This window comes from Ischnura elegans, chromosome 7 (assembly GCF_921293095.1).
Source record: "Ischnura elegans chromosome 7, ioIscEleg1.1, whole genome shotgun sequence".
Taxonomy (NCBI): domain Eukaryota; kingdom Metazoa; phylum Arthropoda; class Insecta; order Odonata; family Coenagrionidae; genus Ischnura; species Ischnura elegans.
The window spans coordinates 18,399,620-18,420,587 of record NC_060252.1 but is presented as its reverse complement, the minus strand read 5'-3'; the positions used below and the strand labels follow the sequence as shown (position 1 = coordinate 18,420,587).

Genomic DNA, 20,968 nt, shown 5'->3' with positions numbered 1-20,968 from the left:
CACGCCCAGCATCTTCATCACCCACTGCCCACGACAAACAGAGGAAAGGGAGAAATTAAGAGTGCAAAACAGACGTAAAGGCATTGAGGCCGTTTTACACGGGGCACGTACTTGCACAATCTGACGTGTTGTACGAAGGCGCAGTCAAAATTGCGTCGTGTAAAGCGGTGAATTGCTAGAATACATGCGAGAATTCGTGGACGTGAGTTGGCAAAATAGATCCCGCTCTAATATCGTTCATGCATTCGCGCAATTCCACGCCATTTTAGAAATGAATGCAGTTCTAACCTGCGCAATTCCGTGCCCTGTGAAAAACGACCTTTTGGAATTGAGAAAGCAGGAGATTAGTGTAGGCATTGACCAATTACGATGATAACGAGCCGAAGACGGATGCAGTTTTACTTTTCGGGCGAGTCCTTTCTCATCTCAAACGACCAGTGTACAATATTAAAATTACGATTTGATTTTTGCGATAATCCTTTTGATTTCTGAACTAAATACTTATTTTATTATTTTGTAGCCTCTTCAAAACGAGCTCTTAAATTAAAATGCCATCTGATTTGTTTAAAGGTAGTACCAGCGATGGTTTAAAAGACGGAAAAAGGGACGTGCGGAGTGATGTAAAAAGGGATGGGCTTTCCATCCCTGGAGTCATCGCGGAAAATGATTCAGTGAAACGGTCATCCTTCCGCCATTATTGGAGCGATGGCTCGAGCTATCGTTCGGGACGGAAAAAAATGATGACTTGACTCAGGCTTAAGCGAGTGATCCGTCACTGAAGCGTGAGCTTTAAGCCTGAATAACACGATCATTTTTCCATCCCTTTGGAGGGACAGCACCAGCGACCGTTCCAATGATAGCGGAAAAATCACCGTTTCTCGCAATAATTTCCCGCGATAGCTCGAGGGATGGGCTTCCCATACCTTTTCCCACCACCTGGCACACCCCTTTTTTCGCAGCCGAAACCATAGCTGGCACCGTCCTTCAGCCAATCAGAACGGAGGACCGCTAACAGCGATTGTAACGCCACGATTAGCTTGCAATAGAATGACACTTCAAAATACGGAACGTGACAAAAGAAGCGATGGAAAAAGGTCTGGTGGGAATGACCCTTTGGTTCAGAAAATGCTAAGATTTGCGATCATTCTTTTGGCCCCTGGAAACCTACCGCTGGAGCTATCGCTCAATAGGGGCGGAAAAAACGATCACGTGATGCTAGTTTAATCCTTAGTTAAACGCTAAGAGGGCATTTTGCCGAATCTTTCGAAAATTCGAAATAGCGCGAGACACTTTGAGACACTTTAGTATTCTATTTCTGTACTTTTCCCTCGACAAAGAACATAATCGCCTGCAATTCCTTAGGAAAATTATTCAAAGTATTTATCAAGAAATTTGCGTATTAATGTGCTTTATTTTTTTATGAATGATAGTGAAAAAATATTTAATGTGCTTTTAATTATTAGAAGTTATTCAAATGCGTTAAAATGCCCTAAAATTTTAATGTATATTAAGGAAAACCAAATATTTTAAAGTTTGGCAAAAAAGCCGCAAGCGCGCACTGGCGCTATCCTCGCGCGCGCTTGTCGCGTTTACTCCGGAGTTTGAAACACGTGTTTCAAAGAAAAATTGCAAGCATCTCAAAAAACGCGCGTTAGTAGGCGAAAACTTTCGCTGTTGCAAACAGTTTCTCAGTCTTTGAAACAGAAATTTTTGTTTCCACCTGAAGTCGGTTAAGATCAAAGGGTGTTGCAAACTTGTTTGAAACGATTTTTTAGGCAACTTTGTGCCGTTTACACATGAAACAGAAACATTTCCCCCGCTTATCCTCCGCCTTCCACCTCCATATGGTTGATTTTGATATCTTAAGCAGATAATTTAAGCTTGTGTATGAATCTCCACAGGTTACGGCTAGCTTGCTTCAGAAATAGCCTTTCGGTAATTTCTTTCCATTTTGGAAATTTTCTGACCAATAATTAAAATTATGTATTCTAAATCCTCACTGGACATTCTTATAAAGTTTTTGAAGCTTCCGTCCGTCCGCAATTCACCTGATAGAGGGTCGATATCGTCTCTATTTAGATCGTCCAACTGGTCATTCTTACTGTCTGTAGCTCTGGATTGCAGAGACGGCCTCACCCAGTAACGTCTTGCTCTACGATGCTTTGATAAGATGACACAGGCCGCCGCGGCTAGAACAACATCCTCTGCACAAGACATCTCGAGAAGGACTTGCCCCAAGAACCATAACGTACACATAGGCGAGTAGTGATCAAGGTCGAAAGTGTTTCAAGCATTTTCATGAGAAATGGTAATACAAACTATGAAACAAAAATTTCAAACTTTTGTAAGAAACAACTGTTTCAAAACGTTCGTTTCAAACAAAGGTTTGAAACATTTTGTTTGAAACTCCGGTGTGAACGAGGCTTGGGTTAACGTCTGTAGCACTCACGTCAATCTCAGCGATGATGGGCGCCAGTAGTCTGAGCGGTGTCTGCACCCTCCTCATGAAGGCCACTGGTGCGATCGGGAACTGCGCCCTGATCTTGGCGTTGTACTCTGGCCGCTCGGCGCACAGCACGTAGAACATGGTGGTGCCCATCCAGTGACCCGCGTAGAAGAGGTCGCTCTTGCCCGTGTGCTGCAGCACGAAGTCGATATCGGCCGGCAAATCGTGTTTTCCTATCTCGTCCCAGCTGTCACAATGGAAAGAGCAATAGTCGTTGTTTAGATGAACCATGTATTTATAGCTATCCAGATCTCAACTGTCTACTTATAGCTGTCCAGACCAGGTGTAAACAATTTTACAGTGTCCTGCTACGTGGAAAGTGTTGTAGATTTATTTGTCTAATGTCTTACATTGTCTTAAAAGTATGGTCACAGAACGACTGCTTAGCCTAATACAAAACACAACACACTCCACCACCAGCGGCAGCACCGACACATACTTGGCGATCATGGCGACATCTATGCAAGAGAAAGAACTTTAAATATTTAACGATTCCTTCCTCCCTCTGGGAACATCTTCAAAAGATGCTGAATCGGGGCCGACCCTAGCAGGTGCGGGGCTAGGGGCGAACCTTCAGTGCGCGGCCCTTCACTTAAAATATTAAACTCTATACCCCATCTACTAACTCGAGCATTTTGAATCCCTACCACTCTCTGGCTAAGTATGTGTTCCCCTCCCAAAGTCAGACTTCGTAATTACGCCGGTATGATACCATCACGCAGTTGAGTTCAAAATTGTATAATACAAATAAAATTTATAATTGTATTTATTCATAAAATTCCCGCGCCCGCTCTCACTCATGTCAAGTTCTCTCACTCGTTGTTATCACTCACACGGCACAGTGCTGTACTGACAAATGCAATTGCACAATAAAAATTACTGCATTATTATTCCTTCTTCATAATATTATTTTTGAAGTGAAAACTTCTTTAGCGGCGTTAAGCACTTTTGCGGGATGGGGAAAAAGCATAGAATTCGCGTGAGAGTGACCGACTCGACACCGCGATCGCTACAGCGAGATCTACATTTCCATCTTAAAATTCATCTCTTGATATCTCATCCTCGGTAGTGTAGTGGTGAGTAAACAATTTTACGGTGTCTTCCTGTCACGCGGGAGACCGGGGGTCGATTCCCCGCCGGGGAGGATTTTTCTCAATCTCAAACAATTTATGAATCAGGTATGTGGTAGGTCCACAGCACCGTTGTCCTCGTCCTTTTTCTATTCCATGTTCCTATCCCTTTCTTTCCTTACCTCTGAATTTATATGTATGTTTGCGCTTAAGGCGCCGTGTGAATGAATGAAGTAGTGGTTCGGCCATATTGGCTTATTTCACTTAGGCTCTGCGTGCCCCGAAACGCATGTTCCTGTCTCTTTCCTACTACCGTGTGAGTGTGTACCTTTCCTTTCATCCTTGTGTCCTCGTCCATTCCTTCCCTTGGTGAGTGGTGAGCTGCCCCAGTGCCATCTATTGGTTACTCTCGTGGGCCACAGCAAAGGGAGTTTACTCTGTATAAACCCCCGCCGAAATCATGGTAAATCTAAGCGTCCTGGTTGCGCAACTGGTAGAGCACCTGGCCGGCAACCAGGAAGTTTTGGGTTCGAGTCCCAGTCAGGCCGCATTTTTACCCTCTGATTTCTGGCTTTTTTCCACCTACCACAGCACCGTTGTCCTCGTTCTTTTTCTATTCCATGTTCCTATCCCTTTCTTTCCTTACCTCTGAATTTATATGAATTTAGAATGAAATATATATTTAGAATGAAATGGGAAAGATCAAGAAGGAAGTCAGTGCTAGGGTTTTGAGGAGTGGGTCGTAATGAAAGATAGTGGCGGAGAGCAGCGAGTCCCTCAGAATGAGGGATTGAAGTGTAAAGTGAGGTTACATCAATAGTGGCCATGATAATGGGCTGATTGGGGGGGAGGGAAATGGAATTTAGTTTAGAAAGGAAGTCATGAGAATCTTTGATGTATGATGGAAGGGACTGAACGAAGGGTTGGAGATAGAAATCAACGAAGGCCGAGATTCGCTCCGTAGGAGAGTTTCGAGAGGAAACAATGGGGCGGCCTGGGTTATTAGCTTTATGAATTTTTGGAAGGATGTAGAAAGATGGCGAAGTGGGGTGATCTGGTAGAAGGGAAATGTCTGACTGGCTTAGGTCCTCGGAGGGAGCTTTTGTTTTTAGTAGGGTATTCATTTCTGTGTGAAAATCAGAGGTAGGATCTGATGAGAGAGGGGAGTAGGAGGAAGGGTCTCCTAGTAGTCGGTTGCACTCTGATATGTAGTCGCTGGTGTCAAGTACAACGACCGTGGAACCTTTGTCGGCCGAGGTAATCACTATGTGAGGGTTTTTTTGGAGTTTCCTGATGGCGGCGGACTCCGAGGGGGAGAGGTTTGGCGGCGGGTGGAGAGAGCGTAGGAAAGATTCACTCGAAGCCCTAGAAAGGAGACAGATGATAAAAATTTCAAGCGGGTGGTGGGGAGGAAGAGGTTTGCTATCCTCAGTGCTGAAGGTGAACTGGTGCAGGCAGGGTAAGTTCCTCCAGTCGCCCTCCTTGGTGAGGTAGTGGGGGTGGAAGAAGGGGAAGGGGAGACGGGGGGGAAAGGGAGGGTAGGGTTTGTTTTGGCTTTTAATGGGCGATTTTTAGCCCGGGCGTTTCAAACGCCCTTTCAACCCAGATGTGGGCCATCTCCCTCGTCCTCACCTCGATGATAGTTGCCCTCTCTGGCAAAACTTCAATGAAGGTTAGGGAAAAACATTGGTCGAAGGTACTGTTGTGTGAGGAAGTGTGAATGGGGATGGGTTCATGAAAGGGGGGAGTTTAGCAGGAGTGCCTGTGGTTATTCATTCGGATGGATATGGGTGAGGTACATTCTCCTATGTAGTACGAGGGGCAAAAATTACAAAATAGCCTGTATACAACGTTGAAGGAAGTGCAAGACGGTGTGGAGGAGGATCTATTGATGACAGGTGAAGTGGTGGGGCGTAGAAGGGGGCAGCACTTGCAACGGGGGCGGTAGCATGGAGTCAGGGAGGAAAGTGGGGCCGCTTTACACGACGCAACTTTATCTGCGCCTTCGTACACACGTCAGATTTTGCTAGTACGTGCCCCGTGTAAAACGGCCTCTAGAGGGGAGAATGCTCTGCAAATGAGGGAGAGGAATGAAGAGAATGGGGTTTTTGGATAGAAAGAAAGGCCTTATTGTGAATTTATGAGGGAAATTTATGAAGGGAGGGGATGCTTCCAGGAGAATTTTAAAATGTTCCATAGTAGAATCGGTAGAATACTTTAATAATAATTTCTCCCAAAGTTTCATAGTTTTCTTATGGTGACATGTTGCTTGGGATGTGTTTTGCCAACGTTTCGGTTAATTTGTAAACCATCCTTAGGGCCTATTTTTGCATAGGGTAGATTAAAAAAAGTCAAGATTTATGCTTGTTGAATTAAAATATTTATTTCAACAGACGGAGGTAGGTACAAATTGGTGAACGAAGACATTTCTCTGGTGCCAATTCTGGTACTATTGTGATACTTCGTTCTTAAGCATCTGCACAAGGCTGTCGTAGAGGAGGCTCCTCACATCAATTGCGAGCAGGTAGTCCATATGGTTGAACCTTGGCTCGGGAACAAGGATCATCTTCTTCAAGTTGGGCAGTTTATCCGCCAGTTTTTTTACATCCTTCATGAAAAGAAGAAGAATAAAAAAGGTTGTCAATTAAAAAAATCCTGTTTACTCGTGTGATGATGGAGATAAAATGGATCGATCGAGTAAGTAATGGGAAAGTGTTAAGAAGAACTTTCTATCAGTGATGGTATACATTTAGACTGAGTTATCACTAATATTCTGGCGCAGTGCAAATAAAGATCAGTGAATATTTATGGGATAAATTTTTAGAAATAAATATATATAGGCCTACGAAAATCTTCATTCAATTTCTTCATAAGGTTTTGGGAGAGATTTTATTTGTACACAGTTTTCAGAAAAGCGAAGTCTTCTGAAAACCTTAAGGAGAAGACGTGACAGTTTGCCACATTTTGAGGCATGGTGGCCTTAGGAAAATAATCGTAGAAGGGCAGGTGGAAGGGAAGAAAGGTAAGGGATGGCCCCGAATGAGTTACTTAGGAAAGGTTATCAGGGATGTAAAAGAGAAGAAATACGTCCAAATGAAAAGTCAAACGGGTAGGAGAGACCAATTTCACAATTTTTGACTTACGATGAATGTCATAATATACTGTATTGATGAGATATATGATGATATAATGTTATGGTAATAAATAAATGTACGACTTCATTAGCATAAAAATTCTGAGGGAAAGGATATATTATCAAATCAATCAGCCAGCTTAGTCAAACTTTTTGTTTAGGTATATTTTTTCAATTATTTGACGGACGAGATTTTGAGACGGAATAGCAAATTTGTAATTATATGGGTTATTTTAACTCTGTCGTAGAAAGGCGTATCAGGTTAGCATAAATTCGCTAACAAAAAAATTCTCATGGACAGATAATCGAACCGCGGACCTTTGGCTATCCGAGCCAAGGAACAGACCTTTTCGCTCTCCAGGCTACTTGATTTTTCGTCATCATCTCGGTTTGCGAAACTGCCATTTTAATTAAGGAAACTCTTTGGCGTAGATTTCTACGCAGCGGCCTGTAGTTTGATGCACGATCCGAAGGGATTCTTTTCCTGTGGAAATAAACCTGATGTGGCATTTTTTAAGTGTCTCCCCCCCCAAAAATTTCTGGTATCCCCCCCCCCCCAGAAATTCCTCGAACTTCCTCGAACTTCCTCCGAACTTATCCGCAGAACTTTTCGCGCAAAGGATTTTCGCGCAAAGGCCCTGTAGCAAAAGGCCCTGTCTCGCAAAATCCTTTCCCCGGAAAATCCTACCTCCGGAAAATGCTGCCTCCGGAAAGCAGCATCCGAAAGCAGCACCGAAACCAGCCTACCTGCAATCCAAGACTTATATAGGACTACTGCGGAGGAATACTTACTCCTAGGCAAACAAGGGGAAATCGGTGCTAAGTCCATAGTATTGCACTTTGGAGTGAGAAGTTTTACCATAGTCCTATCACAACTCTCTCTCCCTCCAACACCTCACCCCACTATGTTTTCCCCTCCTTGTGTTCCAATGAATATCCCTCTGATTCGACTGATGCCTCCAACCCAGAAGTTGAAGGGAAAATTCTGGCTGGTATGCTGTTAACTCAAACCCAGGGGCGAGGTTTTGCGGAGCAGCCTGTCAACAGGGGCAGTGGCGCAGCAGATGAATTCGCCTTGGCTACCCCTCTGCTGCTTGGAAATGCCCCTCCCCTAAAATCCTGTCTCGTCTTGCAATAGGCAATCTCTCTTCTGCTCGTGCTCTGGTCGTGGACGCATGCCTGGTGAGACATGGCAAATTTAGAGCAATTATTCTGCTGGTATTTAGCTGGTAATGTTTCCTATGGGATCATGAATTACTATCATTGTATTCTGTAATACTTCTGATTTTGAATACTCTACTTGGAATAGATTTTGAACAGAAATACTCGTAAATTTTTTGGCAATTTTTTCTTGTGAGCTGATTTTGTTGTTTGTGGAGTCTTTTCTCTCATCCAGCTTATGACCGACGGTTGGAGTTTTTCTCTATGTCTGGGCTTACGTGAACAATCTACCAGATTTGGCGACGTAACGCCACACTGTAATCCATAGTGATTGTTTGGTTTTTGCGCCCTAAGTTTACTTTTTGGCCTAAAGAGGGCAGTGAGGGACTTTCCCCTTATCCCGACACCTGTCGGAATATTCCGTTGTTATGTATTGCTTTCCTGGGACCATGAGGCGACGAACCCGGTCTCACTCACGGACGAACTGTCGAAAGGGAATCACCATATCATCTAGACGTCTGACGGGGGAGCTGCTAGCCTGGAAGCCTGGGCTAAGTCACTCAGTGCTCTCCTGCAGGCCCATTATCTTTTTTTTTCGTTTCTTTTGTTTCATACAGTCCTCTTTTCTTTCACCAAAAATTATGAAATGTCCGGCCTATCATTAGCTCACTCGAATTCCGACCAATTGCGGGCGGAACGAGAAACATATTTTTTGGTCCTTCGGGCCGGATATTAATTATCTTGTGAGAGGCTTATCTTAGGAAAGGTAAGTTCGTTTTTCTTTTTACTTGTGTTTAACATGGCTTCAGATGACGAAAGGCAAACGAGTGATTCCCGATCTGATCGTACGCTGAGACGGCAGTTTAATATCTTGAAACAAAGACGCGATGTCGTAGTTAGAACGATCGAGCGGCTGTTCAAAATTTCATGTAAAGATTTAGAACAAGAGGAAGAATTATCTATATTCCTAAGTAGATTTTCATCTTTGCAGGATGATTATAAATCTTTACTTGATCTGACTAACGAGTTGCGCGAGTTTACTTTTCGACTTAAATTTAGACGTGGAGGCATCTGAAGTTGATATCGAGGAACGAGTTGAATGCCAGTACTATAAAATCAACGCGGTTACGAGTCGAGTGGTAAAGGTGACGCCTGCAACCTCTCGCGAAGGCCAATATACGGCACCTCCTCTCCGCCTACCGAATATTAGTATTCCGTGTTTTGATGGGAACCTGGCAAATTTTAAGCAATTTTTCGATGTATTTACGAGTTTGATTGACTCAAACGAAAGTCTAAGTGACATAGAGAAGTATCATTATCTTTTATCTAGTCTCAAGGGCCAGGCGTTAGCTTTAGTTTCAAGTCTTCCTATAATTTCAGACAATTATGTGATTGCTTGGCGGACACTAGTCCAGCAATATGAAAATAAAAGATTGCTTGCTTTTAACTATTTGGATAAACTCTTCACTGTGCGTGTTCATAGTGATTCAGTTGACGCTTTGCAAAACTTTTTTGATATCTTTTCGGAAAATGTGAATGCGCTAAACGCGATGAAAATTCCGAATTTGTCTGAGTTTGTTTTGTTTTATGTAGCGGCAAAAGCTCTTGACAAATCAGTGAAAAAACAGTTTGAAATGGAAAATCATGGCATTGATTTCCCCTCGATATCACACCTGTTAGAGTTCGGACGCAAATATGTTAACATTCTGAGAACATCTGGTTGCAAGCAAATTAAATTTGATGTGTTAAAGAGTTCCACTTGGACAAAAGGAATTTCTCAGAAAACAACATTAACATCTCAACATCTCAACCGGATCGTGAGCGAAGAATAAAATGCCAAATGTGTGGTTCACATCATAGGCTCTATCAATGCCCACAATTTAATTCTTTAAGTGTATCTAAAAGAAGGGACTTCATTAAATCCAAGGGCGTATGTTTCAATTGTTTAGCCGGTGTTCACAAATCAGCAGTGTGTGCGTCTAAGTACAAATGTAGGCACTGCTCTTCTCGGCATCATTCACTTTTATGCACAAAAGACAATCCGATGCAAGGTTCAAATTCGAAGTCAGATGAACGCAGTGAAGTAACTAAGCACGCACACACTTCCAGAGAGTTGTCTATGAGGCTCAACTCTCTTCCGCGACAAATAATTCAGTCGTGAATTCGATGTCTTGCATGACTAATTCGCATGCTCAGCCGACCGCGGTTCTCTTAGGCACCGCTGTTGCACTCGTTCAAACACGATACGGAACCGTTGAACCCATTCGAATGATAGTTGACCCAGCGTCACAAGCTAGTTTCGTGACAACTGATTGTCAGCAAAGATTAGGGCTGCCTAGGAGAAAAATGAGCGTGCATTGTCTAGGATTATCAGGTACTGGTACTCCTGCGTGCACCAACCATGGTGTCACCTCATTCACGATGAGACCGCGTAATAATGACACGGAAATTTAGGTGTCTGCGATCGTAATTCCTAAAATTACTTCTTGTCAGCCGTCCTTTACCATACCCGATTCAGTTCGTGAAATATTTTCATCATTGGATCTAGCAGATCCTAACTTTTTCAGGCCAGGGCAAATTGATTTCTTGCTTGGAGCAGATTTATACTCTGAAGTTATGACTGAAGGCTGTATAATTCGTCAAGAGGGTCTTCCTAGTGCATGGCCTTCAATTTTTGGATACATCATTTTGGGCCCCATGGCACCGAGAGTATCGAACCATGTTTCAAACATTAAATTAGGAACATTCACCACTTGTTTTACGTCAGTTGAAAATGATTTGAATTCTTCCATGCAAAATTTTTGGAACATTGAGGAATTGCCTAGCATTGAAAGTATCTCCCCTGAAGATAAAGTTGCTGAGGAACAATTCAAAACCTTGCATTATCGAAATCGCAATGGGAGTCACGTAGTGCCTTTGCTATTAAAAGACAAGAACCTAGCATTGTCTGTGAGTGGTTCCCCAATGCAAGCTATCAAAAGATTTACTAATTTAGATTGTAAATTAAAAAGGAATTCTGAACTTAATGCTGAGTACACAGCTTTTTTGAAGGAGTACTTAGATCTTGGACACATTTCACCTGCTGAATGGGGATCGGGGAAATGTTACATACCGCATCATGCGATGATGAAACCATTTAGCAGCACGACCAAAGTTCGAGTAGTGTTTGATGGGTCATCCAAAACTAGCTCCGGCAAATCATTGAATGACTTTCTCTTAAAGGGCCCCAAATTACAGCAAGATATTTCAGATTTGATTATAAGATTTCGCTTACACTCATTGTCAGTAGCACTTGTGGCGGATATCTGCAAAATGTATAGGATGATTCACCTACTGCCTCAGGACAGAATTTATCAACATATTATTTGGCGATCATCTGATAACGAATCCTTTCAGGAGTATGAACTAAACACAGTTACCTATGGGCTCACTTGATCCCCTTATCTTGCAATTCGCACACTGAAGCAATTATATAAAGATGAAGTTGAGAATTTTCCGCAAGCGTGTTCTGTTCTATCACAAGATTTCTTTGTGGATGATCTGTTGACGGGGGCTTCAAGTGAATCAGCAGCTACTGAATTAATTAAAGAGCTGCAAGCGCTATTGCAGTACGGTGGGTTTCAACTCAGAAAATGGTCATCAAACACTCCCAAAGTGTTAGAAAACTTGCCTATTGACCTATGCCAATCTGATGTATATTTCAGGCAAGAGGGTGATCACATGGTGAAGGTATTAGGAATTCACTGGGAACCTACTTCGGACACTTTTTCGTATCACATCAATGTTTTAAATTCCTCTTCTACCAAGAGAGGTATCCTTTCAACTATCGCAAAATTGTTTGATCCTCTCGCTTGGATATCCCCTGCAATTTTCTGGGCCAAGTGTTTAATGCAAGAATTGTGGAAACTTAATCTAGGCTGGGATGATCCTGTACCACATAATTTGCTTCACGATTGGGGAAATTTTATCAGTCAGCTTCCATCTCTGTCAAAATTAAGTTAAAAAGAATTGTAGCAGAAAATTCATCAGGTGATTCGAATGGAAAGTTTAATTTTTTGGGATTTTGTGATGCCTCGGAGAAAGGATATGCAGCAGTCGTGTATTTGAGGAGTGGGGAACTCGACAAGCAAGGTCAAGTATCCTTACTCATGGCTAAAACTAGGGTAGCCCCAATTAAAACAGTCTCTATTCCACGTTTGGAACTCCTTGGCGCTGTATTGTTATCGGGTTTAATTGAATTTGTCTTTGAATCGTTATCAAAATGTATCACCATATCCTCAGTCTATGCATGGAGTGATTCTAGCATCGTATTATCTTGGCTTAAAACACCTCAATATCTTTTGAAAACATTTGTGTGCCATAGAGTGCTGCGTATTGTTGATTCTCCAGTTAAAATAACGTGGAATCATATTTCTACCAAATGTAACCCCGCGGATTGTGCAAGTCGCGGACTATTGCCCTCACAGCTAATAGATCAAGTTTTGTGGTGTAACGGTCCCTCATGGATCTCTTATCCGTATGATCAATGGGAAATTAGTAATCCAAATCATATCAATGTCGATGAACTCCCAGAATTAAAATCCCATCTCCCAGTTTTCACGATCCATACGACGATACATGTGGATCTGTCTTTCATCGATAGGTTCTCTTCTTTACCAAGGCTCCAGAGAGTAATTGCTTATTGTATAAGATATGTTGATTATGTTCATCCAATGCGTAAACGAGGTCATACAGGAATATTGAGTTTATCAGAGCTTTCTGAATCATTAATTGTGTGTGTTCGCGCAACCCAAATGTTTTTCTACAAGAAAGACATAAAAAATCTCAAACTAGGATTGCATTGTTCCACTGCACTCCAGAGATTAACACCTTTTACACACCCCCGCAGTTGTATCAGGGTGGGTGGTAGATTAACTCGTTCTTCTTTGGATTATGAGAATAAACATCCATTACTACTGCCTAAAAATGCTACTTTGACTAATCTAATCATAGATTATTATCATAGAACGTATAACCATGCAGGCTCTGGCACTCTTTTGAATTTGCTATCGCGAAAGTTTTGGATTGTATTGGCCAAACAGGCCATTAGAACGCGCATTTATAAATGCGCTATCTGTTTTAAATTGAGAGCAACCCCAACATGTCCATTAATGGGTGATCTTCCACCCTCAAGAGTGCGGCCAAGTCGCCCATTTTATCATACGGGTGTGGACTTTGGTGGCCCTTTCTATATCAAAGAATCCCTTAGAAGAAATGCCAAGATTTCTAAGGCATATTTGTGTTTATTTGTATGCTTTGCCACCAAAGCTTGTCATTTAGAAGTAGTTTCCAATTTGTCTACAGATGGATTCTTAGCCGCTCTTAACAGATTCATTTCACGGCGAGGATTATGCTCTCATATTTATTCTGACAATGGAACTAATTTCATTGGAGCCAATAGATATCTTGTTGGAATCAATAAGCAATTTCAAAATTCATTTGTAAAGGATGATATTACTGGTGTGCTCATTGGTAAACACATTACTTGGCACTTTAATCCACCAGCTGCTTCCCACTTCGGAGGTCTAAGGGAAGCAAATATGAAGAGTGCCAAGAATATTCTAAAGAGGATAATAGGGGAACGATCCTTGACATTTGAGGAGCTGTCCACTGTTTTTACCAGAGTTGAAGCTACTCTCAATTCACGGCCACTGACTCCACTCTCGTCCGATCCAAATGATTTGCACGCGTTAACTCCTGGGCATTTTTTAATCGGTGCACCACTACTTAGCGCGCCCGAGTCTCCAATAACTGACATAAAATGTAGCAGGCTGTCTCGATGGCAACTCATCAGACAAATAGCCCAGCATTTCTGGAAAAGATGGACCAAGGAGTATTTACACACTTTGCAAATGCGCTCCAAATGGTTTACGGAACAGCAAAGGCTAGCCATTGGAGATTTAGTTTTGATCAGGAGCGATAAGACTCCTCAACATTGGAGATTAGGTAGGATTACCGAAATATTTCCAGGTCGAGATGGTCGCATCCGTGTTGACAATGTTCGCCATGCACACGGTATGTTAACAAGACCTGTCGCTGAATTGGTAAAGTTACCAATCGATTCCTAGTCAAATAGCTAGGAATATCTGTTATTTTTACTTTCTTAAGTAGGGTAGCTCTTTTTTTTCCTTTTCCGTGGGCATCCTATCCGTCGTTTTTTAAGTCTTTGGTGACCGCCCCCTCCAAAGTGACGATGCTCGGAATCCTTTACTTTTTTTAACATACCTATTGTCACTAACACCCATAGAGCTACCCATCAAAGGTTAAAGGTTTTAGTTCAATCTCGCGAAGAGTTTTTTCTTTCTTTTTCTATGTTTCGCGTTTATTGCATTTGCTTGCCTCATCCCAGGATAAGAAGTTCAAAGTAATATTGTTTGAAATTTAAATTAAAATTTGATTAACAAATTTGGTGGGCGGTAATGTTTAGTTTTCGCGCCCTAAGTTTACTTTTTGGCCTAAAGAGGGCAGTGAGGGACTTTCCCCTTATCCCGACACCTGTCGGAATATTCCGTTGTTATGTATTGCTTTCCTGGGACCATGAGGCGACGAACCCGGTCTCACTCACGGACGAACTGTCGAAAGGGAATCACCATATCATCTAGACGTCTGACGGGGGAGCTGCTAGCCTGGAAGCCTGGGCTAAGTCACTCAGTGCTCTCCTGCATGCCCATTATCTTTTTTTTTCGTTTCTTTTGTTTCATACAGTCCACTTTTCTTTCACCAAAAATTATGAAATGTCCGGCCTATCATTAGCTCACTCGAATTCCGACCAATTGCGGACGGAACTAGAGACAGTGATGTAGCATTTTTTTCCTTTTCAGTCAAATTCTGTGATTGTAAAATTGGCCAAAGGTTAGAGTGAAGTCGGATTTATAGCTTGATTCACCATTTACCTCAACGTTCGCGAGCCAGTCGTTGCTGGAATAGTGGAGGTTGACCGGTGCGGTGACCAACCCAAGGTCATACTCAGGAGGCTCCGCTGACCCGTACCTCTTCAGGTTACCGATCAAGCCGTAGTCATACAGGCGGAAGTCACCTGTGGAGCAAAATGGTAAACACAGAATGAATATAGTTATCACAGGAATATTGATGAGAATAATTATAATGAGAATACGTTTCATTCGCGAATGGATAAAAATTGACCGCTAAAAAGCTGGAAATATTATTTGCCTAAGTAGGTATACATATTAAATATGATGCAGTGATACAATGTCAATCAAAGCTTGTTACTAGAATACATGGCGTTGCATCTCTGCTGATTTATGCACGATTGGTACTTATATATGGTTTTTACCGTCTTTTTGCATATGCATAACCTTATTTTTCTTGAGTACAAACTGTACAATATTCAACTTTTGACAAGTTGCAGTATTAATAAATTGCAGTAATAATAAATTTACTGTCTGTAAAAAAAAGCCAGATACCGAGTTTGAGGAGCTCTAGCGTCTAAACAAAGCAATCAATTGCAATGCAACAAGAATCATACGAAAGAGAATTTATTTCTACGTTGTATCGTGTACTTTAAAAAATCTTCGCCTCAGTAGTTTTTCCTGTACTTCATTTTTTCTCAAAAAAGTACCCATTTGCTTCGTTTAGACGCTGGAGCTCCTCAAACTCGGGCATCTTGCTTTTTTTACAGACAGTAATAGTTTTTCGAAAAATAAACGTAGACTCAAGAGACTTTGTTAGTCTCTTAGAAAATGTATTTTGTTATTTTTAATTCTCAAGAAAAACATTTTTTATAAATGTCTATTTTTGCATTGTTAAATTAATTTTTTTATTATTTTAATTGTAAAAATTTTAAGATCTATCAATTAATTAAATATAGAACCACAATTTGCAGTGCAATTGAATTTTAGTATTGAAGTATTTTGACAATTAAAGCAGAAATTTCAGTGAGACAAACGAACTCGTTCCTTTATATGACCGCGGCTACGTAATCGGATTTTGGTGGCCATTGTTTTAAATTAATCATCATATTATTTAATTTAATATTCTGAATCAAAATCGAGATACAGATCCAATCATAGGGAAAATGTTACAACATTGCATTATCATCTGGTTCTGATTAATCCTGAAAATGTCAGCCTGATAGGTAATCGGAAAGAGGGTTCAAATTCATTTGCAATATTTGACCCGGACGACAAACAACAAAGCGAGTTTAGAAATATGTCATAGGAAAACGAGAAAACCAGTGAGGATTTTTACACCACCTCCAAGTCACTATTTACACGGTCACGTTTCATTTGCATTCTAGCCCTGCGGTATGTTCTGCTCATGCGTAGAAGGTCAGGCCAGATAGGAAACTGTGAAGAATTATCATCGCTTTTCATTTTTTTAAATTCGACTCGAATGCAAAAATTGTCTATCAATAAACATGATTTTGACGTCACTGCCTGGCGACTGGAAACGAGAATAAGTAATGCGATCATGTTTTTCTCTATTTCATTCCCGTTGTTTGTTGTCTGAGGACGACAGTTTCGCTGGAATACTCGCCTAGATGTTCAGGTCAGAAGTGGAGTTTGACGCAGAGGGATCGAGGCACATATCCTGCATTTATGTATCGCCGTCTCCATCAAATACTTCTTCGTAAGATACTGTCTGGTTGGCTGGCGAAAATCTCGTCATCCCGCAACAAGTAGTACGGTGGTACCTTGGAAAAGATTATTCGTTTCAACCATGCATCGCAAAAGCTTACGCAAGAAAATAACGTAAATTATAGCAGACACAAATCTTCGTTTTTCTCCTCATATAACGCGCTTTTTGACGTAAACTTTCCATCTTGGTCTTTTTTCCGGAACTATATCCTCATAAGAAAGGATACCTTGGCGAATAGTCTACCTCATGAACGCATCTATTGCTTGCTTGGCCAACTTTCTATCGGTGATTAGCTAATTTAGACTGAGTATCTGAGTGACTTTTAGACTGAGTATCTGAGTGACATTTAGACTGAGTATTTGAGTTATCACTAATCTTCTGCCGCAGTGCAGATAAGGATCAGTAAATATTTATGGGATAAATTCTTAGAAATAAAGATTTAGGTACGAAAATTTAATCTTCATAAGGATGTGGGAGAGATTTTATTTGTAAACAATTTTAAGATGGTACTTGCCTGTTAGGACTCCTTGGGCGTAGTGCATCACAGTTTTGGCCGAACATCCCGCCGGTAGGTGGCCAAAAATCACTGGAAGCGTTGTCTGTGGAAGGAAAGTGGTGTGGTATTTATGCTGTTATTTATTTCCATTGTTTGGTTGGCGAGACCTGTATCATACTTTTGCCGTTCTTTCCCTTAGGAATCACACCGAAAGTAGGTACTTGGCCCGCTTCCTGATCGACGAGCCATTCTAAAATATTGTGTATGTCATTCGTCAAGATTAAATATAAGCCTATATTTCACTGATCAGTGGACTCGACGCTTCCCGCGATGTCACTGTTAGTTGAATTTTTTGGAAGAGAAAAATTATTCGCGATAATCGGTGATCCCTACCAACCAACCTTTGGGTAGATTTTGAGCTGGTGTCCCATGGCAACAGTATGTATTCTTGTCGCGGGAATGATGTTTACTCTTATTCCCCGTAAGGTAATTCTAATCAAATTTATTCAGACTACTATGATAAGTGCGACCTCACTGTAAGAGATATTGCCAAAAAAATATTTATTTAGACCAACATGAGTGGTCCAATAATTTTGCGAACAAATTTGAAGTAAAAAAATTACGTGGTAGTATTTCAATTAAGACTAAAAGGACGGGATGGGTGATTTTGACTCATACAGTATGCTCACAATGAAATTAAACTCTCATTTTCTATCCTAAAACTCTAAAATTTCGCGATTTTGTGTATAATTAGTGATACTGCGTTTGTATATGAAGAAAATTTATGAAAGGTAGAACTTTTTATAATGGATGTTATATCTATAGGGACGGCTACAGATCATTTTGACTTATGGCTGGTCCTCCCCCCTTTCCTCTTATTGAGGCCCGATTTCTTTCCATTTCCCTCAGCACACCCAGGGGATTTACTAGGTAACGGATAAAATAACACATCAGGATACACGAAGAATGATATTTAAGCCTTTTTATTCCATTTCAGAGTTATTCTACGATAATGAGGATTATGCTGCTTTTCGGGTTGCTTGAATCGCAATAAATATTACACATCTCGGGGTCGACTAAAAATTGCATTTGTCTAAGGAATTTTATAGATAGCAAATTATTTGATGAGGATGGAGTGGACCGACCGAGTAAGTAATGAGGAGTCGGAGAGAAGAGAAGCCTCATAAAAACCTTGAAAAGAAGAGGGAATAACCTAAAAGGCCATGTCTTTCGACATGATGGTCTGATGAAGACAATCTTCGAGAGACAAGTAGATGGGTAGAACCGCTAAAAGGACTTAGAATAAAACATATGGAACAGATACAGAAGGAAGTCAAAAAGGTAATACGTAGGTTTGAAAAGATTAACTGATAGGAGAATTGAGTGGAGAGCTGCGTCTAAACCATCTTAGGATTGTTGACCAGCGATGGTGATGAGCAAGTTATAAGCCCTCCTGTATTACACTCTTCATCACAAAAATATGCCAAATAATTGAACTCATTGATGACAGAATTGTGCATGAAGCTAGAAAACTGTATGGGTCAAAATGACGCATTCCCTTGCCATATACGTAGTGGCAAGTTTCCGCGAACTGCTAGTGTTAAGGTGATGTGAGTTGGAAAGTTGTACTCATTGTGAAAGCACTCTGCAATCATTTTTAATTACTTGAAGACGTTTGAGATAATCGGCGTTAGATAACTGTCCACTCAGGTGGTTCGATGTGCGATGACGCGATTGTCGACTATGTTTGTTCTCAGCCGGATGACGCATTTTTTTCCATTGAGTAGCACTCACTTGGGACGCAATCATTGAGTCTCCGAGCATTCTTAGTTGATATGTCTTGCACGGAAAAGCATGTAGCTTTTCGATCAGCTCAGAAATTTCAATTCTGGGGGTGTATTTTCTCCTGGAAGGTCTTAGGTTTAACAGGTTGTGTACGTGGTAAGAATTCACGTCATTTTTTTCCAGATGGATAACGAAGATTCTCGTTAATTAGGTGCGTCAAATTATACAATTTTAAAGCATACTATACGTATTTGGTAGCGCGTTTACAGTTTTTGTACGTTATTTTTTATTGATCAACGTATTGTAATGTTTGATTAGGTAAAGTTATACTTTAAACATAAACTTTTTTAACCATATTTATATCACAAGTAGTTCAACCAAACTGGAACGTATTTTCAATCTCAATACCTCTACCCGGTGACGTCGTTCCTCTATATTTAAATACACCGGTACACTAAGTGTTAAGATACGAATATCTGAAAGATAATGTCGTTAGTGAGGAGGTGGTTGCAAATATTTGGGACAGAATTGAAGAACGGATCGCTGCCAAAGAGCGTAAAGAAAAGGCTAGTGATGAGTTTGATATGGAGTGTTGGGCTTTTCGGCGCGGAAACGTGGGCACTGAGTGAAAATGACGAGAAAAGGATTCAGGCGTTTGTCTTGTCGTGTATACGTGATCGATGTGTCAAAATCGGCGTTTGCTGCAGTATCAGTGGAAAAAGTACTCGGGTATAATTTCTCAAAACACATTGTTGGAAAGTAAACACTGCAGTGTGAAATTTGAAATGAACCTATAATCATTGCGTTGAAAATGTTATCGTTGGCAAAAATATTTGATAGAATAAGATAATTCATCCTTTTATCCATCTAAAAAGACATTCCGAACTAAAATTGTGAAAGTGCGAGGTAACCGAAGGAAAGGAACTGTCCCCCTTTCCCAAAAGGGTGGTACATGCGGCTGAGGCTTAGTCTATCACAGGGGTCTCCAATTTACTAGGCCACGAGGGCCACATTCCAAGTTCCGAATCGCCCCGCGGGCCGGATAGCAAATTTGCCGATGACCGAAGTATTCGATTCCTACGTCTACTGAAGTATCTGGTGGCGTGTTTCTTATTTACGAACAGTTGAAGGCGACATTGACGTGCAGTGCAGCGCTCCAATGCTCCAAGCGACGTCTCACAGAGTTAAACGAGCGAGAATCGCGCGCTACTTGAAACGATTGCGCGGGCTGGATGAAAGCCCTCCGCGGGCCGTATTTTGGAGACCCTTGGTCTAGCACAATGCATCTTTTCCTCACCGTTTAATTTTTCTACCTACTAAGGCAGTTTTCAAACTCGTATATGCTCAATTAGATATATAAAATCAGAAAATCGAACCTTATTTGAATAAAAAACTGCAAAAACACGTGGTATATCGCAGTGAATTACCAAAAACACACTTCCTGTGAGAGCGCATGGCTGAAACCGGACGAATGTACATGTGGCGTCAGAACAAAAATAACGGACTAAGCGGGCAAGAAGAGGACGCAGAGCCAGTAGGGGACAGGTTGGAAGACGCCGGGGACTCCTCTATTATTACGCATTTCACATGTAACTGAAGTCGGGGTTTTCAATGCTGGGATGTCAGACTTTGGTTAATGCGCTACCAATTTGAATGCTCTGGTTCATACTCTGAGCTGTGGATTGATAACTTTGTTGTCAATTCTCACCGTGTTGAGCTGTTCAGAGTTGTATCCTGATAGCAGGAAGAGGATGTTGCTGCATAGGGGCTGCACCTTTGCATCGTCCTCGCAAGTCACTTTGCCCAGGAACGACATAAGATCCGAACTCGGAAGGAATTCATCCATGCCCAGCATATTGGCTATCCACTGCAAATGAGGGAAAGAAAGGAAATTAATAGTCGCTCGGGTGATAATTTTCATTTTAGGGGTACGAGGTTAGTTTAAAAAATAACGGGAATTTTTTATTTGCGCCGTTTTGTAGAGTCCGGCTCTCAATGTTTTTTCATTTTGCTGTTATACATCCCCCTGTTTAAGTGTGATAAATTTTTCAACTGTATCCATGCTTAACATTGTCTGTGGTATCCGCAAAGGTTAGGCCTTTTTATATGAGACCTGCTATTTTCGTTTATCAAAAGAAATATATCAAAGAATGACTGCTTAGCAAAGAATGATGAGCAAA

The 20,968-nt window shown here is 41.3% G+C and overlaps 1 protein-coding gene across 3 annotated transcripts in view; it reads right to left on the bottom strand.

The window, feature by feature from the left end:
* Positions 1–20,968, bottom strand: part of LOC124161979 (lipase 3-like) — a 159,369-nt gene that overhangs the window by 111,344 nt on the left and 27,057 nt on the right. Inside the window, exons 6-9 of one of the 3 annotated variants that reach the window (XM_046538266.1) lie at positions 20,497–20,655; positions 17,022–17,106; positions 14,803–14,945; positions 5,934–6,184 (exon numbers count right to left, since the gene is read on the bottom strand). The exons of 1 other annotated variant lie outside the window; for it this stretch is intronic. In XM_046538266.1, the coding sequence (XP_046394222.1) occupies positions 6,026–6,184; positions 14,803–14,945; positions 17,022–17,106; positions 20,497–20,655 (546 nt within the window). In that variant the 3' untranslated portion in view covers positions 5,934–6,025. Of the gene's footprint in view, positions 1–5,933; positions 6,185–14,802; positions 14,946–17,021; positions 17,107–20,496; positions 20,656–20,968 lie in introns of those variants that run through there. One more of the 3 variants, XM_046538270.1, reaches the window with a different exon arrangement.